The 17284-nt window shown below is 51.2% G+C and overlaps 1 protein-coding gene across 4 annotated transcripts in view; it reads left to right on the top strand.

The window, feature by feature from the left end:
- Positions 1–5759, top strand: part of Disp3 (dispatched RND transporter family member 3) — a 50021-nt gene extending 44262 nt beyond the window's left edge. For all 4 annotated transcript variants that reach the window (XM_052715890.1, XM_052715889.1, XM_052715887.1 and 1 more), the window contains 4 exons: positions 957–1116; positions 1758–1871; positions 2343–2509; positions 3700–5759. In XM_052715890.1, the coding sequence (XP_052571850.1) occupies positions 957–1116; positions 1758–1871; positions 2343–2509; positions 3700–4062 (804 nt within the window). In that variant the 3' untranslated portion in view covers positions 4063–5759. The remainder of the gene's footprint in view (positions 1–956; positions 1117–1757; positions 1872–2342; positions 2510–3699) is intronic.
- Positions 5760–17284: the final 11525 nt, after the last annotated feature.

The following is a 17284-nucleotide window of genomic DNA, read 5'->3' as shown; positions in this document are numbered from 1 at the left end:
ACATTGTCACTGTTGTACTGCCATTGATACCAGCCATCTGCACAACTTTGCCCCCGTTAATCAAAAAGTTCCTTCCTCCCAGCCCTTGGCAACCCCACTCTACTTTCTGTCTGTGTTAAACTACACTAAATATATCATATAAATGGAACCACAGATTTGTCCTTCAGTGGGCAACATGTCCTTCAAGATCCATCCACATTGTAGCATGTCGTTGAACTGCCTTCCTTTTTTTCAGGCTGATGCCACAGTCACCTTGAAACTGGCAATGTCCTTGATCATCTCAGTCACCCACCAGGGCATCCTCTTCCAAGCTGACCCTCAGCAGCACTCACTCACATGTATGCATACACATACACACATACACACACACACACACACACACACACACACACACACACACACACACACACACATACACACACATGCACATGCACCATATTGTGCATAGACATGCTGAGACTAAATCATAGTAAGAATAGAACTGGGTCAGTGAGGGGACACAGAAGAAGGTCCTAGATCCCTTTTAGGACTGTGCACTGTGAGCTAGCAGACTTCCCAAGGCCTTGTGAGCTTGCATCCTCAGCCAAGAGACAAGCATCTGCCCAGATGTGCTGAGAGCCATGAGGAAGTCCTGGGGAGAGGGGCCAGTGCTTGAGAGCCCAGAGGAAGCACGCCATGAACAAAAAGAAAACTTCTCAGAGGGGATGGGCCCCAGGCAGTCTTAAGGTCATGTGGAGAGGCTTCCTGGAGAGGCAGAGGGTGGCACACGGGAGCGTGGAGGGTTCTCAGAGAGTGTTATGTTGGTCCAGAGCTAGTGGCAGTGCGTGGGGGATGGCTCAGCACCCACATCCTCACAGGACCCGCTCCACCGGTGACTACAGAGTAGCTGTCCCTAGGAAATGCAAGCAGAGTCTCTAGTCTCTGTCACTAGTCTCACCGGCCCCTGTCCCCTGCAGACCACATACAAGGGCAAGTCCTCCTTCCAGACCTACTCGGACTACCTGCGATGGGAGAGCTTCCTCCGGCAGCAGCTACAGACCTTCCCCGAGGGCTCAGCCCTGCGCCGAGGCTTCCAGACCTGTGAGCACTGGAAGCAGATCTTCATGGAGATCATAGGTGGGTGTGAGTCCAGCCCTGCCACAGGCTGGGTGGTGGGCAGCCACACAGGGGCAGCTACCCACATCGAGGGCATGGTGCGGTCTGTGCCACTCTTCTGTTATCCTGAGTCCTGGCTCAGAACCCAGGGAAAGTGTGGTGTGGCTGCCAGGCTACTGATGAGAGGCCAGAGTGTGGGTCCTCTCCTGCTGGTGGCATCTGGCCATGTGTGATCTTGAATCTGGCCACCTGGAAACTAACATTAAAGCCGGTGAGATGCCTCCGTGGATAAAAGCACTTGCTCTGCAGTCCTGATGATCTGAGTCAATCCCCGAATCCCACAGCGGAAGGAGAGAACTGACTCCACTAAGTCCTCTGATCTGGACATGTGTGCTGGGTCACGTGGGCGTGTGCACACACATACAATAATAATTCTAAAAGTAGGTCATGGCCCTTCCTAGGGGCCACCCCTCTCTGGGGGCCTGTTTAACTCCTTGAACTCCAAATAAAATTGACCTGTGGGCAGACCTTGCTTCTCCCAGAGAGAGGCTCAGGGTAGCGAAGCCAGCTGTACCACACTGGTAACCTCTGTCCTGGGGTCAAGGGGAGCTACATTCTCTTCGCCCTGCAGCCCCTGAGTCCCCTTCTCTCCTTCCTTGCAGGGGTGCAGAGTGCCCTGTACGGCCTGGTCCTCTCGCTGCTCATCTGTGTGGCTGCGGTGGCTGTGTTCACCACCCACGTCCTCCTCCTGCTGCCCGTGCTCCTTAGTATCCTGGGTATGTGTGCCAAGGGTGACGTGCGCTGGGGATGAGATCGGCCAGGGTACATGACGGGAGACAACAGGCCAGGTTCGGGCAAGTGCTTGGTGCGACAGTGGGCCAGGCTGAAGAGAATGGGACCAGGGAGGGGTCTTCTGGACCTCAAGGCAGCAAGTTTCTCGGAACCTCTGGCCACCCAGTCCTAGCAAAGCCCTTGTTTCCATTCTCACCCATACCCAAAGACCCTCAGCTTGGCATTCAGTGACAGTGACACATAGAAACTACATGTCTGTGTTCCCTGAGTGGAGCCAGGTGTCTCTCTGTGGCATTGTTTAGGTGAGTGACACATTGCTATACCTACCCCCTCCCCGACTCCTTCCCTTCTCTCTGGCATTGACCATCATCCCTCTTGACTCTAGATGTCCCTGTTTCCCAGGGACCCTCTAGCTAGGAGAAGGTCTAAGTGTGCCTTTGCTGCCCCTCTTACAGGCATCGTCTGCCTCGTGGTGACCATCATGTACTGGAGTGGCTGGGAGATGGGTGCCGTGGAGGCCATCTCCCTCTCCATCCTGGTTGGCTCCTCTGTGGATTACTGTGTCCACCTCGTAGAGGGCTACCTGCTAGCTGGGGAGAACCTCCCCCCCCACCAGGCCGAGGTGAGTGGTGCTGCGCATGCCTGACCCCTGACTCGGCTCCCACCTTGGGGCAGTGGGAGGGAAGGACAGGTGGACATCCCATACTCCACCCCTAGGCAAGCTGTGTCCTAGAAGCTGTTCCCAAGACTGCAGTGTCTCAGTCCACAGCCCTGAGTGCATGGAGTGTCTTTCCAGCCATGAGAGCACAGCCCGCCTCCCTGCAGCCCTCTGATGATGTAGTAACAGCCAAAGCTCGCTGTGGACCTAAGGAAGGGGCCGGGGGTGGGGTTGTTCTAGTTAACCGTCTGTTGCTGTCATAAAATACCCCCAACAAAAATCAGCAGAGAGGAAGAAAGGTTTGTTTGGCTTAAAATTCTACTTTATGGCCCAACAATTTAGACAGGTCAGGGCAAAAACTTCAGACATCTAGTTACATACTTCTTCAGTCTAGAGCAGAGAGAAATTGGATGTGTGCTCTCTTGCTCACATGCTCTCTTGCGTGCTTGTGCTCACCTTGACTTATCCACTATTACACAGTTCAGGACACCCTCCCCCGACCCCCTGCCTGGGGAATGGTGCCACCCACGGTAGGCTGCGTCTTCCCACATCTTTTAACCATCCCCAGCAGCCCAACCCGATGTAGACGATCCCTCACTGAGACTCTTCTCCCAGGTGATTCTAGGTTGTGTCAAGTAGACAACTAAAGCTAACTCTCCTGGGTTTGATGTGAAGACACTGACAAAATTAAGTCAGCTACCCTTTTAGTCACTTTATTGTTAGAAGCATGGAATTACTCCAGTCAGAACTCGTATTTTTTTTTTTTTTTTTTTAGTTTTTTCGAGACAGGGTTTCTCTGTGTAGCTTTGCGCCTTTCCTGGAACTCACTTGGTAGCCCAGGCTGGCCTCGAACTCACAGAGATCCACCTGGCTCTGCCTCCCAAGTGCTGGGATTAAAGGCGTGCGCCACCACCGCCCGGCTCAGAACTCGTATTTTTAAGGGCCCACCGTGCATAGCCTCCCATCCTAAATCCTATCAGCATGCTTGTGCCTGTGACCCTCCATCACTGTCCTTCTTACAGGGTGGGAATCAGTCTCAGGCAGAGCCAGCCTGGGGCAGCAGTATATGCTCCGCTATTCCGAAGTCAAGCCGCAGGTGTGTTGCCTGCAGTGGGTGCTCAGCCCCAGCTCACTCTCTCTCTTCACTGCCTCAGGATGCCAGCTCTCAGCGCCAGTGGAGGACGCTGGAGGCCGTTCGGCATGTTGGCGTGGCTATCGTTTCCAGTGCCCTCACCACTGTCATCGCTACGGTCCCGCTCTTTTTCTGCATTATCGCCCCATTTGCCAAGTTCGGGAAGATTGTGGCACTCAACACAGGCGTGTCCATCCTCTACACACTCACCGTCAGCACCGCCCTGCTGGGTATCATGGCCCCCGGCTCCTTCACCCGGACCAGGACTTCCTTCCTCAAGGCCCTGGGTGCTGTGCTGCTGGCAGGAGCCTTAGGGCTGGGTGCCTGTCTCGTGCTCCTGCGCAGTGGCTACAAGATCCCCCTGCCCAGCGGGGCTATGCTATAGCCCCATGTTCGCATCCTGACTCATGCATCTCACCCCGCAGCCGAGGATGAGGGGATCAGAGACTCAGAGGCTCTTTGTTTTCTGGCCCAGTCCCAACTAGTGGAACTGGGACCCAGAGCTGTGTGGGTCCACCACCTTCATCACAGCTCAGACTGGGTGTGAAGTCAGCCAACCCCATACTGTCTGGGCTATAGCCCCACATTGAGGTCTGCCTAGCAGTGGAGGATACTGGCCCTCCTTCCATACCTAGTCACCACCAAGCAGGTGGCTTCCTACCAGGGTCTCCTCTCACACTGCTTCAGTGTCATGACCTGCTTGGGTGGGCATTTCAGGACTCCCACTCTACAGATGTGGAAACTGAGGCACCAGGAGGCAGGGACTGCCCTGTGGCTGTATCAGGGCAGACCCAGAGTTGCCTAGGAGCCTCCCTGGGCCTTTGCAGGAAGAGCACAGTGGATCCAGGGGGCGCACAACCCCTGAACCACACCCCCTCAGCTTTATGCAGCCAGTGCTTGATGGCCTGTGTCCAGGCCAGCACAGACAGAGGCACTTCCTGGGGTCATGCATGTCCTAGCCCCAGCCCCAGCCTCTAGGGAGCCTCAAAGTCCCTCCCTGGAGTTCTGGCTCAGCCACCCCCACGGATCCCAAACCTCCTCTCCCTCACCTGACTGAGAATGGATGACTCGTGTGTGGTGAGGTGCTGCACGCACTCACGCACGCATGGGGAGGAGCTGACTGCGCCAGCCGCCAGCTCACAGCAGATGGTCCCTATTAAAGTGAGCCGAAACTGCAGACCGCTGCTATTAACACAAGCATTTTCAGCCTCGCTGCCTCCATCATGTTCTTAAAATTGAAATAACTAAGTGTTCACACACAGCCTGCCACAGAGGGTGGTACCAGACCTGGACAGACACGGAAGTGGACGGGGGTGTCCAGTACAGAGATGGAGCACTCTGGGCTCAGTGGGGGGCTGGGGCCTCCTAGTGGGAGGTGGGGCTCAGGAGATGCCTCTGACTGTATGGGGCCCATCCAGTCCACAGTTGGGCATCTCTGAAAACCTGGCATTGTGACAGCCACTGACCTTCCTGGAAATAGACGTTGTGGCCCTTGGGTTCTATAAAGCTGGACACAGCTTGAGCTGGGACAGATCCCTGATGGGGAGAAAGGAATCCAGGGTGGTCTACATACCAGTTCACCTGGTCACTAGTAGATATTGAAGGGAGAGCTGGAGTGCAAGACAGATGCCACTGTGTCCTTGTCTAGTGTGCATCTGGCATGGCTTGGTGCCCAGTGTTTGTTGAGGGAGTATCAAACCTTTGGACCCACCATCCACAGTGGAGGAATGAAATGATCACTGGTATAGGCTGGCATGTAACACAGCAGATGCTCTTCTTGGAGTTGGTGTTTGTTTCCTGAGGGGCCATGATGGCACCACAGATGTCTACAGCAGAAGAGGGTCCTCGGCTGTGATGTCAGGCTGTTCTCTCTGGGAATCTAAAGAGGGAATCTGGTCCAGCACCCCTGCTCTTGGCTGCTGGGTATCTGCTGGCCTCCATGTGCCTGTCATTTTATGTCCTTGTCCCTCTCTAAGAGGGACATCTGTCATGCTGGATTTGGCCTCGTCCTAATGACTCCATCTTAACCTTGTTGGCTTCAGAGACCCCACCCCTAATAAACTCCTGTCCGTGAGGACTAGACATTAGGACCATAGCATACATGCGAGCAGGGCTGTCACACACAGGAGTGTGGTCTTTTTCTTTCTTTCTTTCTTTCTTTCTTTCTTTCTTTCTTTCTTTCTTTCTTTCTTTCTTTCTTTTTTCAGGGAGGGGGATGGGGGAGTTCAAGACAGGGTTTCTCTGTGTAGCCTGGCTATCCTGTAATTCACTCTGTAGAACAGGCTGGCCTTGAACTCAGAGGGCCACCTTCCTCTGCCTCCCAAGTGCTTGGAACTAAAGGCATGCACTACCATGCCCAGCAGGAGTCAGCTCTTTTTCTAATCATCAGGTATAGGTGATGCATTCAAGGGAGCCAATGCATGAGAGATGGGTTTTCCTGGATCATGAGCCAGATGTGGAGCCCAAGTGTGTCCCCAAAGTGCATCATCAACCATTAAGGCACATAACCTCTCACAAAGGCAGACTATATTACTAGGGGGGTTGGAGGCTGCAGTCAGATCAAGGAGCCTGTTCTTGAACTCCTGAAGCAAGTTCTTGGATCTGCTTAACACACTCTCCTCTTGGTAAAGCTGGAACCCTGGGAGGACTGTCACTGGGAGAAAGGTCTCAGGGAACAGGCTGGTTCTGACTCAGGGCTTCTGGAGCCCGGTGTGTGGCAGTCACATATACAGGGTCCACCTAGCTGACCACAACATGGAGTGTGGTGCTAATGGTATGTCAAGAGAGTTGGAGAGGGGCTTGGAAAACTGACAGCATATCCCAGAAGGACTGATGTCTCCAAGACCTTGTCCTGGTGTCTTCCCAATAACCCAGTTTAATGTAGAGCTGAGTCATTTACATGCTGTCCACATGACACTTGCTCACTTGAGGAGAGAGCCCTGCCTGGTCCATTACTTTAATGGAATAGCTCATTCTTCCCTGGACCTCTACCTTTTCAGCAGGCTGTGGGGATGCTGCATAGGTGGGCTGAGGATGGCGAAAACTGTGGCTCAGGCTCCCTAGCCTCTGGGCAACTCTGTGACCCTTGGGACTCCTGTAAGTCAGCGTCTGGTTTACAGATGAGCAGTCTGGCTATCAGAGAGGGTAAGTGCCTACGGCGCCACTGGCTTCTGACCAGGCTTGCTGTCTCCTCCAAGGATGGCAATCTCAACATCCAATTGTAGCTTCTCAGCCATACTTCCTGCCTTCCTCCCTGGAGCCCCTGTATAGTGACTGATAGACCCACTTCCCACCTGGCTCTCCCCGGGGAGGGGCAGACATGGGAGAAGGAGGTGGTGGCAGTTTGGGTGCTCTAGGGAACTTGGGCCACGCAGCTGTCTGCCTCTTTGATCCCCTTCATCTTCTTTGTGACTGCTGGCACCACCAGGTCCCAGAGGCACCAACTCCCATGAACAGAGGCTTGACCTTCCTTTGACGCCAATGTGGGCTGCAACCTTAATGAGCTTCACTGAGCTTAATGAGATCTTTGCTCACTTGAGCTCAGCAACCAGCCTGGGGGGCCCCAGGATGTGCAGGCATCGGTGTGCCAAGGTGACAGTCCTCTGTGTGGAGGAGGGGCCAAGGGCATGAGGGAGTCTGAGGGGGGTGGGAAATCCCTTCACCCACCAAAGGCCCCTTGACCCACTTCTCCATCAAGAGCAGTTGCCAATGACAGCTGCTTTTAAGGGGTGCCTACTCTACTTTTAAAGATTGTTCCCTTGAGAATCCTCAGTGTGCCTCAAAAAAGTGCCTTTGTCTTGTCCCATTAAGGAAGCTGCAGACAGAGATGTGTCCCTGTCCTCTTCCCTAGTTGGCCACAAGCTTTGAGAATGGATAGGACTGTGCCCACCTCCCCCATCTGCCAGAGGATGCTGTGTTTCCTCCCGGGGTGGGGTGGGGGTCGGGTACAACAACAGTCTTTCCAAACAGAAGCCCGTTCTCTATCTGCCTGGTAGATTTAAGCGTTTGGTGATGAGGCTATGGGGAAGCAGGTTCTCGGGGATCTCCTGTTGGAATGCGTAATCTGCTCAACTGTTTGTCAGTAGCAGAATTACAGCCATGCCACCCTTTGGATTCATCACCCCTGCCCCTGTGAATTGATCTTGCAGGTAAACTTAACCCTTGCCGAGTGCAGAAGGTATGCACTGAAGATTAGTCTGGCTTATCAAAGTGCCAGAGCCCACCACATCCATCAGCACTGGAACAGGGGAAGTGAGCTCCATAGGTCTGTGCTCTACAACTGAAAATTAAGAGGGAGCTTCCTCAGTGCTGGGATGGAAAAATTGCCAAGGGAGATTAAATGGGAGAGGAGGTTGTAAAACTGTGGGATACACTAGCTTGTGTGTTTGAACAATACCCAAGCAGGTGAGAACCTGTACTTATTTTTTGTCTGCATGTGCATTAAATAATTCTGGAGAACAAGGAGAAACCGAAACCGTGCTTCCCTGTGTGTGCCGGGGTGGGAGCGCTACTCCGAGGCAGAAGCCATGGAGGAAGCCTCCGACCATAAATCTTTGTGCACTCGGTGTTCTGACCGCGGGAATCGATCATGTAGATGATTTTCTTGTAAAGAGAGGGGCGGCTGACACTGGCTTCTTGAGAAGCTCACTCCAGCAGCAGGAGGGAGAGAAGGGGTCCCACTACAGACTTCAATAAACATAAGCTGACATTTGTGGCATCTGATGCCCTTCCAGGAGCTGCTGGTGGCAATGCCAGGTGCCCACCTGCCACCTTCTCCAAACAAGGACAGGGTTGGAGCTAGAGAGACTGGGGTAATCAAAGCAGTGGTGGCCCTGATCCCCCACGCACACCCAGGTGTAGATGAATGAACAGTAAAAATGCTCAGAATGGGCTGCCTTGGGTAGCGGGAGGTCAGATCTCAGCTCATTGCGCCCTGCCATGCTCTCACAATAGCACCTTCATTCTGCTTCAGCTGGCCTTGTGTCTGGGCAAGTCACACATTCCGTCTTTACCTGCTCGCTCATCCGTTAAATAGAATAATACCCACTGAGCGTGGTCTTCGTGTTTTAATAAGATGATGTTTGCCCAGGCCGTGGCCTCAGTAATACCTGTCCCTCCATCTTCTCTGTCATCTCTCTTATCAGACAGGTCTCTCCCAACCCTGAGTAGATGGATGTGTTCAGCATTCCAAAACTCTTCGGTAAGCAGGAGCTATTCCTTCCCACCCTTCTGACTGGGGCGGAATATGCTTTCTTTCCCTCCCGACAGTAAGCCTGGCTGTGGGGCCCGTGTTATTCAGTGGGCTATGGCAAGCTGGAAGCAGTAAAGGCTTGAAATATGGCTGTCCCTCTGTGTTTCCGCCTCTCTGAGTAAAACACAAGGTCCACAAGCCTACGGGCTTCAGGAAGCTGAGAAGCCCATGGGACCAGCTTGACCCCACCTCTGGCCTGCAGCCAAAGCCTAGATGGCCCTAGCATAGATCAGTGGACAGTAAAGGATTAGTACTGGAAGACCCTGTGTTTGGGGATGTTTGTTATGACAGCACTTCCTGGAAACTTCGGAGTTCATCTGAGGGCTTTTACGCAGTTTTGGGGCTCCACAGGGTCTCACGGTCATTCCTCCACTGTCAGCTCATGCCACACCCTCCCCTTTGCCCTCAGGCCTCTGCTAGCCAAACTTGACCCCAACGTGCGGTGCTGCAACCCCCAGCCCGTGCACAGGCTTTCCCCTCTTGAACCCACTGCACTGTGTAGTGCCTTCTTGCCCTGTAGGAGTTGGCTTCACCCCTGAAGCCTTTTGTGGGGACCCCAAGTGTGGGTTAATCAGCACATAGCACCTAGCCTCCCTTTTGTGCTGTTTTAATGACCTGCTACTTGGCTGTCTCCCCCAGTGGGGGGGGGGGGTGCTCCATGGAGGCAAAGGATGGGTGTCCAAGCTCTTGCATGATGTGTTCACTGTAAATACTGACTTACTACAACACACACACACACACACACACACACATACACACACGCACACACACACAACCTCCATCTACATGAGAAATTAGATGATCTCTTGTGATGGAGCTGTATTAGTTACTGTTCTGTTGCTATGAAGAGACACCATGACCAAGGCAACTTATAAAAGAAAGCATGTGACTGGGGACTTGCTTACAGTTTCAGAGGGTGAGTCCATAGCAATCATGACCGGGAGCATGGCAGCAGGCAGGCATGGCACTGGAGCAGTAGCTGAGAGCTCACATCTGATCCACAAGCAGTGGGCAGAGAAGGCTAGACTGGGCTTTTGAAACCTCAAAGCCCACCTCCGGTGACACTCCTCCTCCAACAGGGCCACACCTCCTAATCCTTTCTCGACAGTCCACCAACTGGGAACTAAACATTCAAATGTATGAGCCTATGGGGGCCATTCTCACTCAAACCACTACAGGGGCAGAGCAAGGTTTGGGGGTAGGAGGCGCCATGGTGCTTTCTACCCCACTTCCCAAATCCTATTTCTCACCCCCACCCTCTACTCTTTGTTTTTTAAATAGAGTCTCAGGTATCACCAGGTTATCTTCAGACTCCTTATGTATCCAAGGGCAACCCTGACCTCCTGAGTGCTGAGGTCAGGTTACAGGTGTGCACCACCATGCCCAGCGTATTGCTTTGACTCCCAAGGGGCTCAAAAAGAATGTTTCTACAGTGCTTGATCCTTGAGGTACGACCATTTGGCTCCTGGCTTCAGAGCTTTGTGAACTTGCACATGCCCCTCTATCTCTGAGACTCAGGGTATCCATTTCTTGGTGCCTAACAGCACGTGCCCCTCTGTCTCTGAGACTCAGGGTATCCATTTCTTGGTGCCTAACAAGCCACTTCAAAGTCTACTGGCTTAAAACAACAAGTACATGCCGGACAGTGGTGGCACACACCTTTGATCCCAGCACTCCAGAGGCAGAAGACAAGTGGATCGTTGTGAGTTCGAGGCCAGTCTGGTCTACAGAGTGAGTTCCAGGACAGCCAGGACTACACAAAGACACCCTGTCTCAAGAAACAGAAGCAAAACAAAAAAAACAAACAAGTACACCGGGCTGGAAAGATGGCTCAGCAGTTAAAATCACTGCTGCTCTTACAGAGGACCCAAGTTTGATTCCCAGGACCCACTCACAACCACCTATAACTCCAGTTCCAGGGGACTCGACACCTTCTTCTGGCCTCATGTATCACTTAAAAACAATAAAAAGAAACTTTAAAAATTTATGTTTATCTTATGATTCCATAGTACCACAGAGTAAGCTAGGCTCCTCTGGGCTCCTCTGGGCTCCTCTGGGCTCCTCTGGTGGTTTTGACCCTAGTGGGGCTCTTTAATGAGTCTGCACTTAGCTACAGGTTAGCTGGGTGGCTGTATTTCTCAGAGTTGGAGACTTGGCTAGTTAGTAGACTGAAAGATGTGTCACAAGGCCACGGGTCACCCAGCATCCAGCATTCATCAGACCAGCTCAGCCTTGTCTACAATGCCATGTTCCCAGAAAGTGTGGGAATGTACACATAGCCTCCTTTTGTGAGCTGAGCATCACCCTTCAAAAATGGTATTTTGAAATCCTGACCTCTGGTATTTCATCATGTGGCCTTGTTTGGAAGCAGGCTCTTCACAGATTGAATCAAATTAAAGTGAGGTCATTAGGGCAGACTCTGCTTCTAATAAAGTGTGACTGGCGCTGGGGCCTGAACTGTGTCCCACCCTATCCCAAAATTCATATACTGATTCGTAATCACGGACGCTCATGTGTGACTTCCTTGGAGGTGGGCCTTTGGTGGGGAGGGTGAGTAGGAACAAGGCTGAAAGCATGGACCCTGACCCAATCTGGCTGCTGTCCCTACAGGTGAGAAGCAATTAGGATGCAGAAATCAAGAGCATACAAAGCGTGGAGGGCCAGCCCTGGAGGACACAGGGTCAAGGTGCCGTCTGCAAGCCAAGCAGGGGGACCTCGGCAGAACCAGCCCTGCCAGCACCTAGTCTAGGGAACAAATGTCTGTTGTAGAAGCCCCAGTCTGTGGGGTTTTGTTATGGCAGAAAATGAATATAACTGGTGTCTTCTTTATAAAATGAAATGTGGGGCTGGGTGAGGGCATGGCTCAGGGACACACATGTGTGAGAACCTGACTTCAGATTCCCAGAACCTGTGTAAGAGCCAGGCATGGGGTCAGGAGTCTGAGAAGCTAATGCTTCTACAGCAAGACAAGATGGGAACAGAAAAATCCACAGACACTCGCGGGCAAGCTTGCCCAGCATACACAGTGGAGAACAAATGAGGCACCCCATCTCAGCAAGGGATGAGAGGACTGTCCTCTGACAACAAACACACTAATGGCATACACACACACACACACACACACACACACACACACACACACACACACACACACACACGGGGCCGGGGGAGTGTTTAATGAGGGAACCTGGACATAGACACACATAGATAATATGGCCATACAGAGATACATGCCAGGTGAAGTTGGAGGACCAGAGCTGTGTATCTTTAAACCAAAGAGCACCTACGGACTGCAAAGTACCTGAAGGTGGGGAGAGGCAAGGATGGACTCCACAGGCTTCACCAGGCCGTGGGCTGCTAGCATCCTGCTTTCCTGCTTCAGAAACAAAAGATCTTAAATGTCCACTGTTGGTACTTTGTTAGGGCAGCTAGGCAACCAAGACACCAGCATCCTTTCTGCAGTAGAAGGGATGCTGGCAGGCTCTGACCCAGGCCTGGTGTCAAGTTCAAATGGACCATGAAGTGGGATCTGTTGGGTCAGATGCTGGTGGAGAGATGCTGTCCATCCATCCTACCAAAGGAGCTGAAAAGTCCTCGGCAATAGTTTGCAGATTTGGATTCTGCGGGAGAAATGAAAGCAGCCTGTGGGTCATGATCAACCATCCCCAGACTTCGTCTGGTGAAAGGCAAGGATACAGCTCATCCACCTCACACGGTATTGTTGCAGCCAGGTTTCAGTGGGGAGTGTGGCACAGAGGACACAAAGTGATGATATGTTGAAGTTGTTTGTCTGTTTTTTTAAGCAAAATTCTTTGTTCGCAGTTTAACTGAAATTTCCAGAACAGTGCTGTGCTGGCATGGAGCAGAAACTCAGAGCTAATGAATTCCAGTTGGCTTGGCATTGAGGTCCCTGCCTGCCCACAGGGGTCCACCTGGCGCTACCTCTTCTGTGCAGGTACCCAGTCCGTAGGAAGGAAACCGCCTCTGAGTGCAACAGCCTCATTCCCATGACAGCTGCTGTGGAAAACCCAGACTGTCAGCCACTGTGCCCTCCTCATCCCAGGAATCTGCTTCACACGACAGGCTCTTGTCTCCCGGTTCAGACAGAGGCAATGAACCCTAGTGAGGGGAGCAGGCAGGCAGCTGGGAGGGGCCAGTCCTGCTGTACTCCACTCTCCTTCCCCAACTGTCACTAGTGTGTAGGCAGAGGTACGGCAGGCATGCGAGCGCTTACCAGCATCCCTCTCCTGCCCTAATTGCCTCAAACACTCGAAGGCTCTTGAGTAGCTACAGGTCACAAGCTCAAAAGCATGAGAAAGATGGCCAAGCTTCGTGTCAGAGGAGAGCGAGGGGAGAAGTGACATCCACACTCACTTCGGCCAACGCCGAAACCCAATTTATAAAATGAAAATCTGGTGTGACATTCAACTAAATTAACAATTTATAGATAATTCACAATGCTCATATCATTAAGCAAATGCACTTTAAATTGATTTCAAATTAGTGGGCTAATGATTTCCCTCAGGACCAGTCTCCTCCAGCCCCCAGCATGGTGTTTCTAATAAGAGGTAGGTGAGATAACAGCCTCTTTATTCCATAATTGAAGCCATAATTGAACTTGAGGTCACATCCAAGGGCCCTATTGATCCTCGTGGAGAGGGAAAATGCTGACAGCGACCAGCCTTGGGCCAGCGGGGGCTACAGGGGCCACTGAGACTCCTGCAGCTGTGGCAGATTTGAAAGCGTTTCCTGTATGACCTGCAGGTAACCTCGATGGCTGATAGGAAAGTTAAGCCCCCTTGAAACTTAGAGTGCCCCCAACCCCAGATTCAGAGCATCCCAAGATGTGTAGGGAATCCGCAGGATCCTCCATTATCCTCCTAGGCCCCTGGGTAAATACTGCATCCTGCTGTGACTCTCCCTGTCTGCCTGGCCCCCAACTGTCCAGGCTGAGAGAATCCAAACCAAGGGGCACCACAAACAAGCTATGCTCTTCCCCCTACACACACACACACACACACACACACACACACACTCACACACTCACACACTCACACACACCCATGCTATGCCTTGAGGCCTACAACCCTCAACTCAGCTCCCTGGATGTCAGTTCAGAAAGACAGAATGCAAAGTTAAGAATACTGTTGACCCAGCTCTGGGTCAACATCTCACAGCACAAAGCATTGCCCGTCTCCACTGTGGCCACAGAAGGGGGCGTGAGCATCTTCTGCTCCATCTCAAGAGAACTCAGGAGCTTCACTTTATTCTGCACCAGCCTTTTGGATATTTTGAATTCAGAGGTCTTTTCTCTAAAGAGTAAGTGAGGGCAGAGAAGTGGGAGGAGAAGCAGCTGAGAGGGAGAAAGGAGGCCAGAGGAAAGGAGGGGGGAGGCCAGAGGAAAGGAAAGGAGGGGAGCAGAGGAAAGAAGGGGGGCCAGAAACACAGTGAAGAAAGAAGTGAGAGGAGAGAGGGAGAGCCACATAAGATGCACAGAGACCGGGAGACGCAGAAGAGGCAGAGGCAGCAGCAGGAAACACAGAGACACACAGAGAGACAGACATACATGTAAGGATGGACACACACGTATACACACATATGACCTATGGACCTAAACATATAGTCCAGTGGTTCTCAATTTTCCTAGTGCTGCAACCCTTTAATACAGTTCCTCATGCTAGCAAACCCCCAACCATAAAGTTATTTTGTTGCTAATTCATAACTGATTTTGCTACTGTTACAAACTGTAATGTAAATATCTGATGTACAACCCCTGTGGGGGTCATGACCCACAGATTGAGAACCACTGAAGTAGACATAACACATAGACATAGGCACGTAAACAGACCGATGAACACTCATACATACACATATGGACACACACATAAGCATACACATACATACACACAGAGATATACACACAGAGAAACAGACACACACAGGCATATGCATACAGGCACACTCAGACATATACATAAACAGTCATACACATACACAATAAACACACAGGCATACATGTGCAGATTGGTTTCACAGAAAAGTAACTATATAGCTAAAAACCTTGTGACTCCAAAGTCAGAATGCACAGTCAGCAGGACAAGGGGGATGGGGCCCTCGTGAACAGACCAATGTTGAGAACAGTGCAATAATCTCAAGGAGAACATGGAGTATTTCACACTAACTATGACACAGATCCAGCTTGTGCTTTAGAATTACTTAAACCCGGAGGCTGGATAACAGCTCAGGAAGAGCCAATGCAAGCATGAGGACCACATTCAAAAGCTGGGCATGGCCTCATGCACACCCGCCACCCTGGTGCTGATGGGGTACAGAGTGGAAAGCTGGGCATGGCCTTATGCACACCTGCCACCCCAGTGAGGAACAATGGGGCTCAGTGGCTGACTGCCAAGCTCCAGGTTCAGAAACAGACTTTATCTCAAGGGAATACGGTGAAAAATGACAGGACAGGACACTCAGGGCCCTCCTCTGGGGTCTTAGTATGCACATAAACAGATGTGTGAACACACACACACACACACACACACACACACACACACACACACACACTCCTAAAAACTGTGCAGCAGCAGTCCATATATTGCCCACACATCGCAGAATGCCTTGGGAAAAGAGAAAACGGGAGCAAAGGAGTTTTCTCTTTTCGCTGCCTTTGTCCCCATCTTGTTCTTGGAGCATGAAGCTTCCTGCAGGTTTTAAGTGGCCTTTGAGTGTCAGGAGCTCCCAGGACGGTGCTGTGACTCTGAGGGTGGAGAACAAACCCTGCCTGGCTGGATTCTTCTCTCAGTCACATTCTAGCCCAGGATGTGGGAGACGGAGATGGGGTCATGCTGTGGGATGGTCTATATGTCAAGTGTGTTGCTGATTGGTCAATAAACAAATCACTGATTGGCCATTGGCTAGGCAGGAAGTATAGGCGGGACAAGGAGGAGAATAAAGCTGGGAAGTGGAAGGCTGAGTCAGAGAGACACTGCCAGCCGCCAGGATGACAAACAGCATGTGAAGATGCCAGTAAGCCACGAGCCATGTGGCAAGGTATAGATTTATAGAAATGGATTAATTTAAGCTGTAAGAACAGTTAACAAGAAGCCTGCCACGGCCATACAGTTTGTAACCAATATAAGTCTCTGTGTTTACTTGGTCGGGTCTGAGCAGCTGTGAGACTGGCAGGTGACAGAGATTTGTCCTGACTGTGGGCCAGGCAGGAAAACTCAAGCTACAGGGTCACTCACTCTACACCCTGTATTATCTCATTCAGATTCCATTACAGACCGGGTCATGTCAGAGACAGAAAAGAGGAAGGTGCACGGGGAGAATGTCTCTGCTCCAGGCAGAGGTTAGCAAGGAAGTCATCTAATCAGTATTGATCAGTGAAGTGCTCCAGAAAACTCTCAGGCCACAATTACCCAAACGGAGACTTCCAGAACATCTTCTCCACTGGTCAGGAGAAAAGGCAAAGCTGGGAAGGAGGAACTAACTTTTTAATGACTGTAAATCAATATGACCAGTTTGAAAACTGATGTCTACACTGTGATCCAGACATCCCAGTCCTGAATACATATCCAGCACAGCTGGGTGTTTTGCCCATCCAAAAAAAATGCACAAAAACATGCTCAGCTCTCTTCCAAATAGTTTAAACTGAAGACAACCCCATTGCTTATCAATGAAGGAACAAATGAACTACAGTGTGCTTATCACACACAGAAGCACTGTACAGCAACAATAACAAAAAATAGATACTGGTGCACAGCAACATACTGGAACTGAAGACATGATCTGGAAGGAAGGAAGGAAAACTGGGCGAGGGCATGTTGAAGAATCCAGATGATATGAAGCTAAGGAATAAGAAAAACTCATCTGTGGTGACAGATTTCAGAAAAACAGTTACCCTTGGAGGAAGTTTTATGTGTGAGGGAACTTAGGTGTCTGCTAGGAATTCTGTAATTTTATCTAGATAAACTCTCCCTCCCCATGCTATAGACTTAAGATTTGTGTGTTTGTGTTATACATAGAAATTTTTAACAATTTTTTTTGCAGATAGGGTCTCACATCATAGCCCAGGCTAGCCTTGGACTTTTCAATGTCTCTGCTTCAGCCTCCCTTGCTTGGATTATGTGTGGCCTTTCTAACAAATATTTCTATATGATTCTGCCCCACAGGACCCTTGGGTTCCATCTTGAGGGGAGCTGTGTCACATATGGGAATTCCTGAACATGGGTCTCCAGACACAGGGTCACTACAACCTTGCAGTCTAGGTCTCAGAGACAACTGTGGTAAGTGGGGTGTGTGAGCCAAGGCCTGTGGCACCTCTGCCCTTACTTATAGTACTCTTGATGTG

The sequence above is a fragment of the Peromyscus californicus genome, unplaced genomic scaffold, assembly GCF_007827085.1.
Source record: "Peromyscus californicus insignis strain IS unplaced genomic scaffold, ASM782708v3 Scaffold_5__1_contigs__length_169319896, whole genome shotgun sequence".
Lineage (NCBI taxonomy): Eukaryota > Metazoa > Chordata > Mammalia > Rodentia > Cricetidae > Peromyscus > Peromyscus californicus.
Note: the sequence above shows the minus strand (reverse complement) of the source record. Positions and strands in the feature narration are given on the sequence as shown.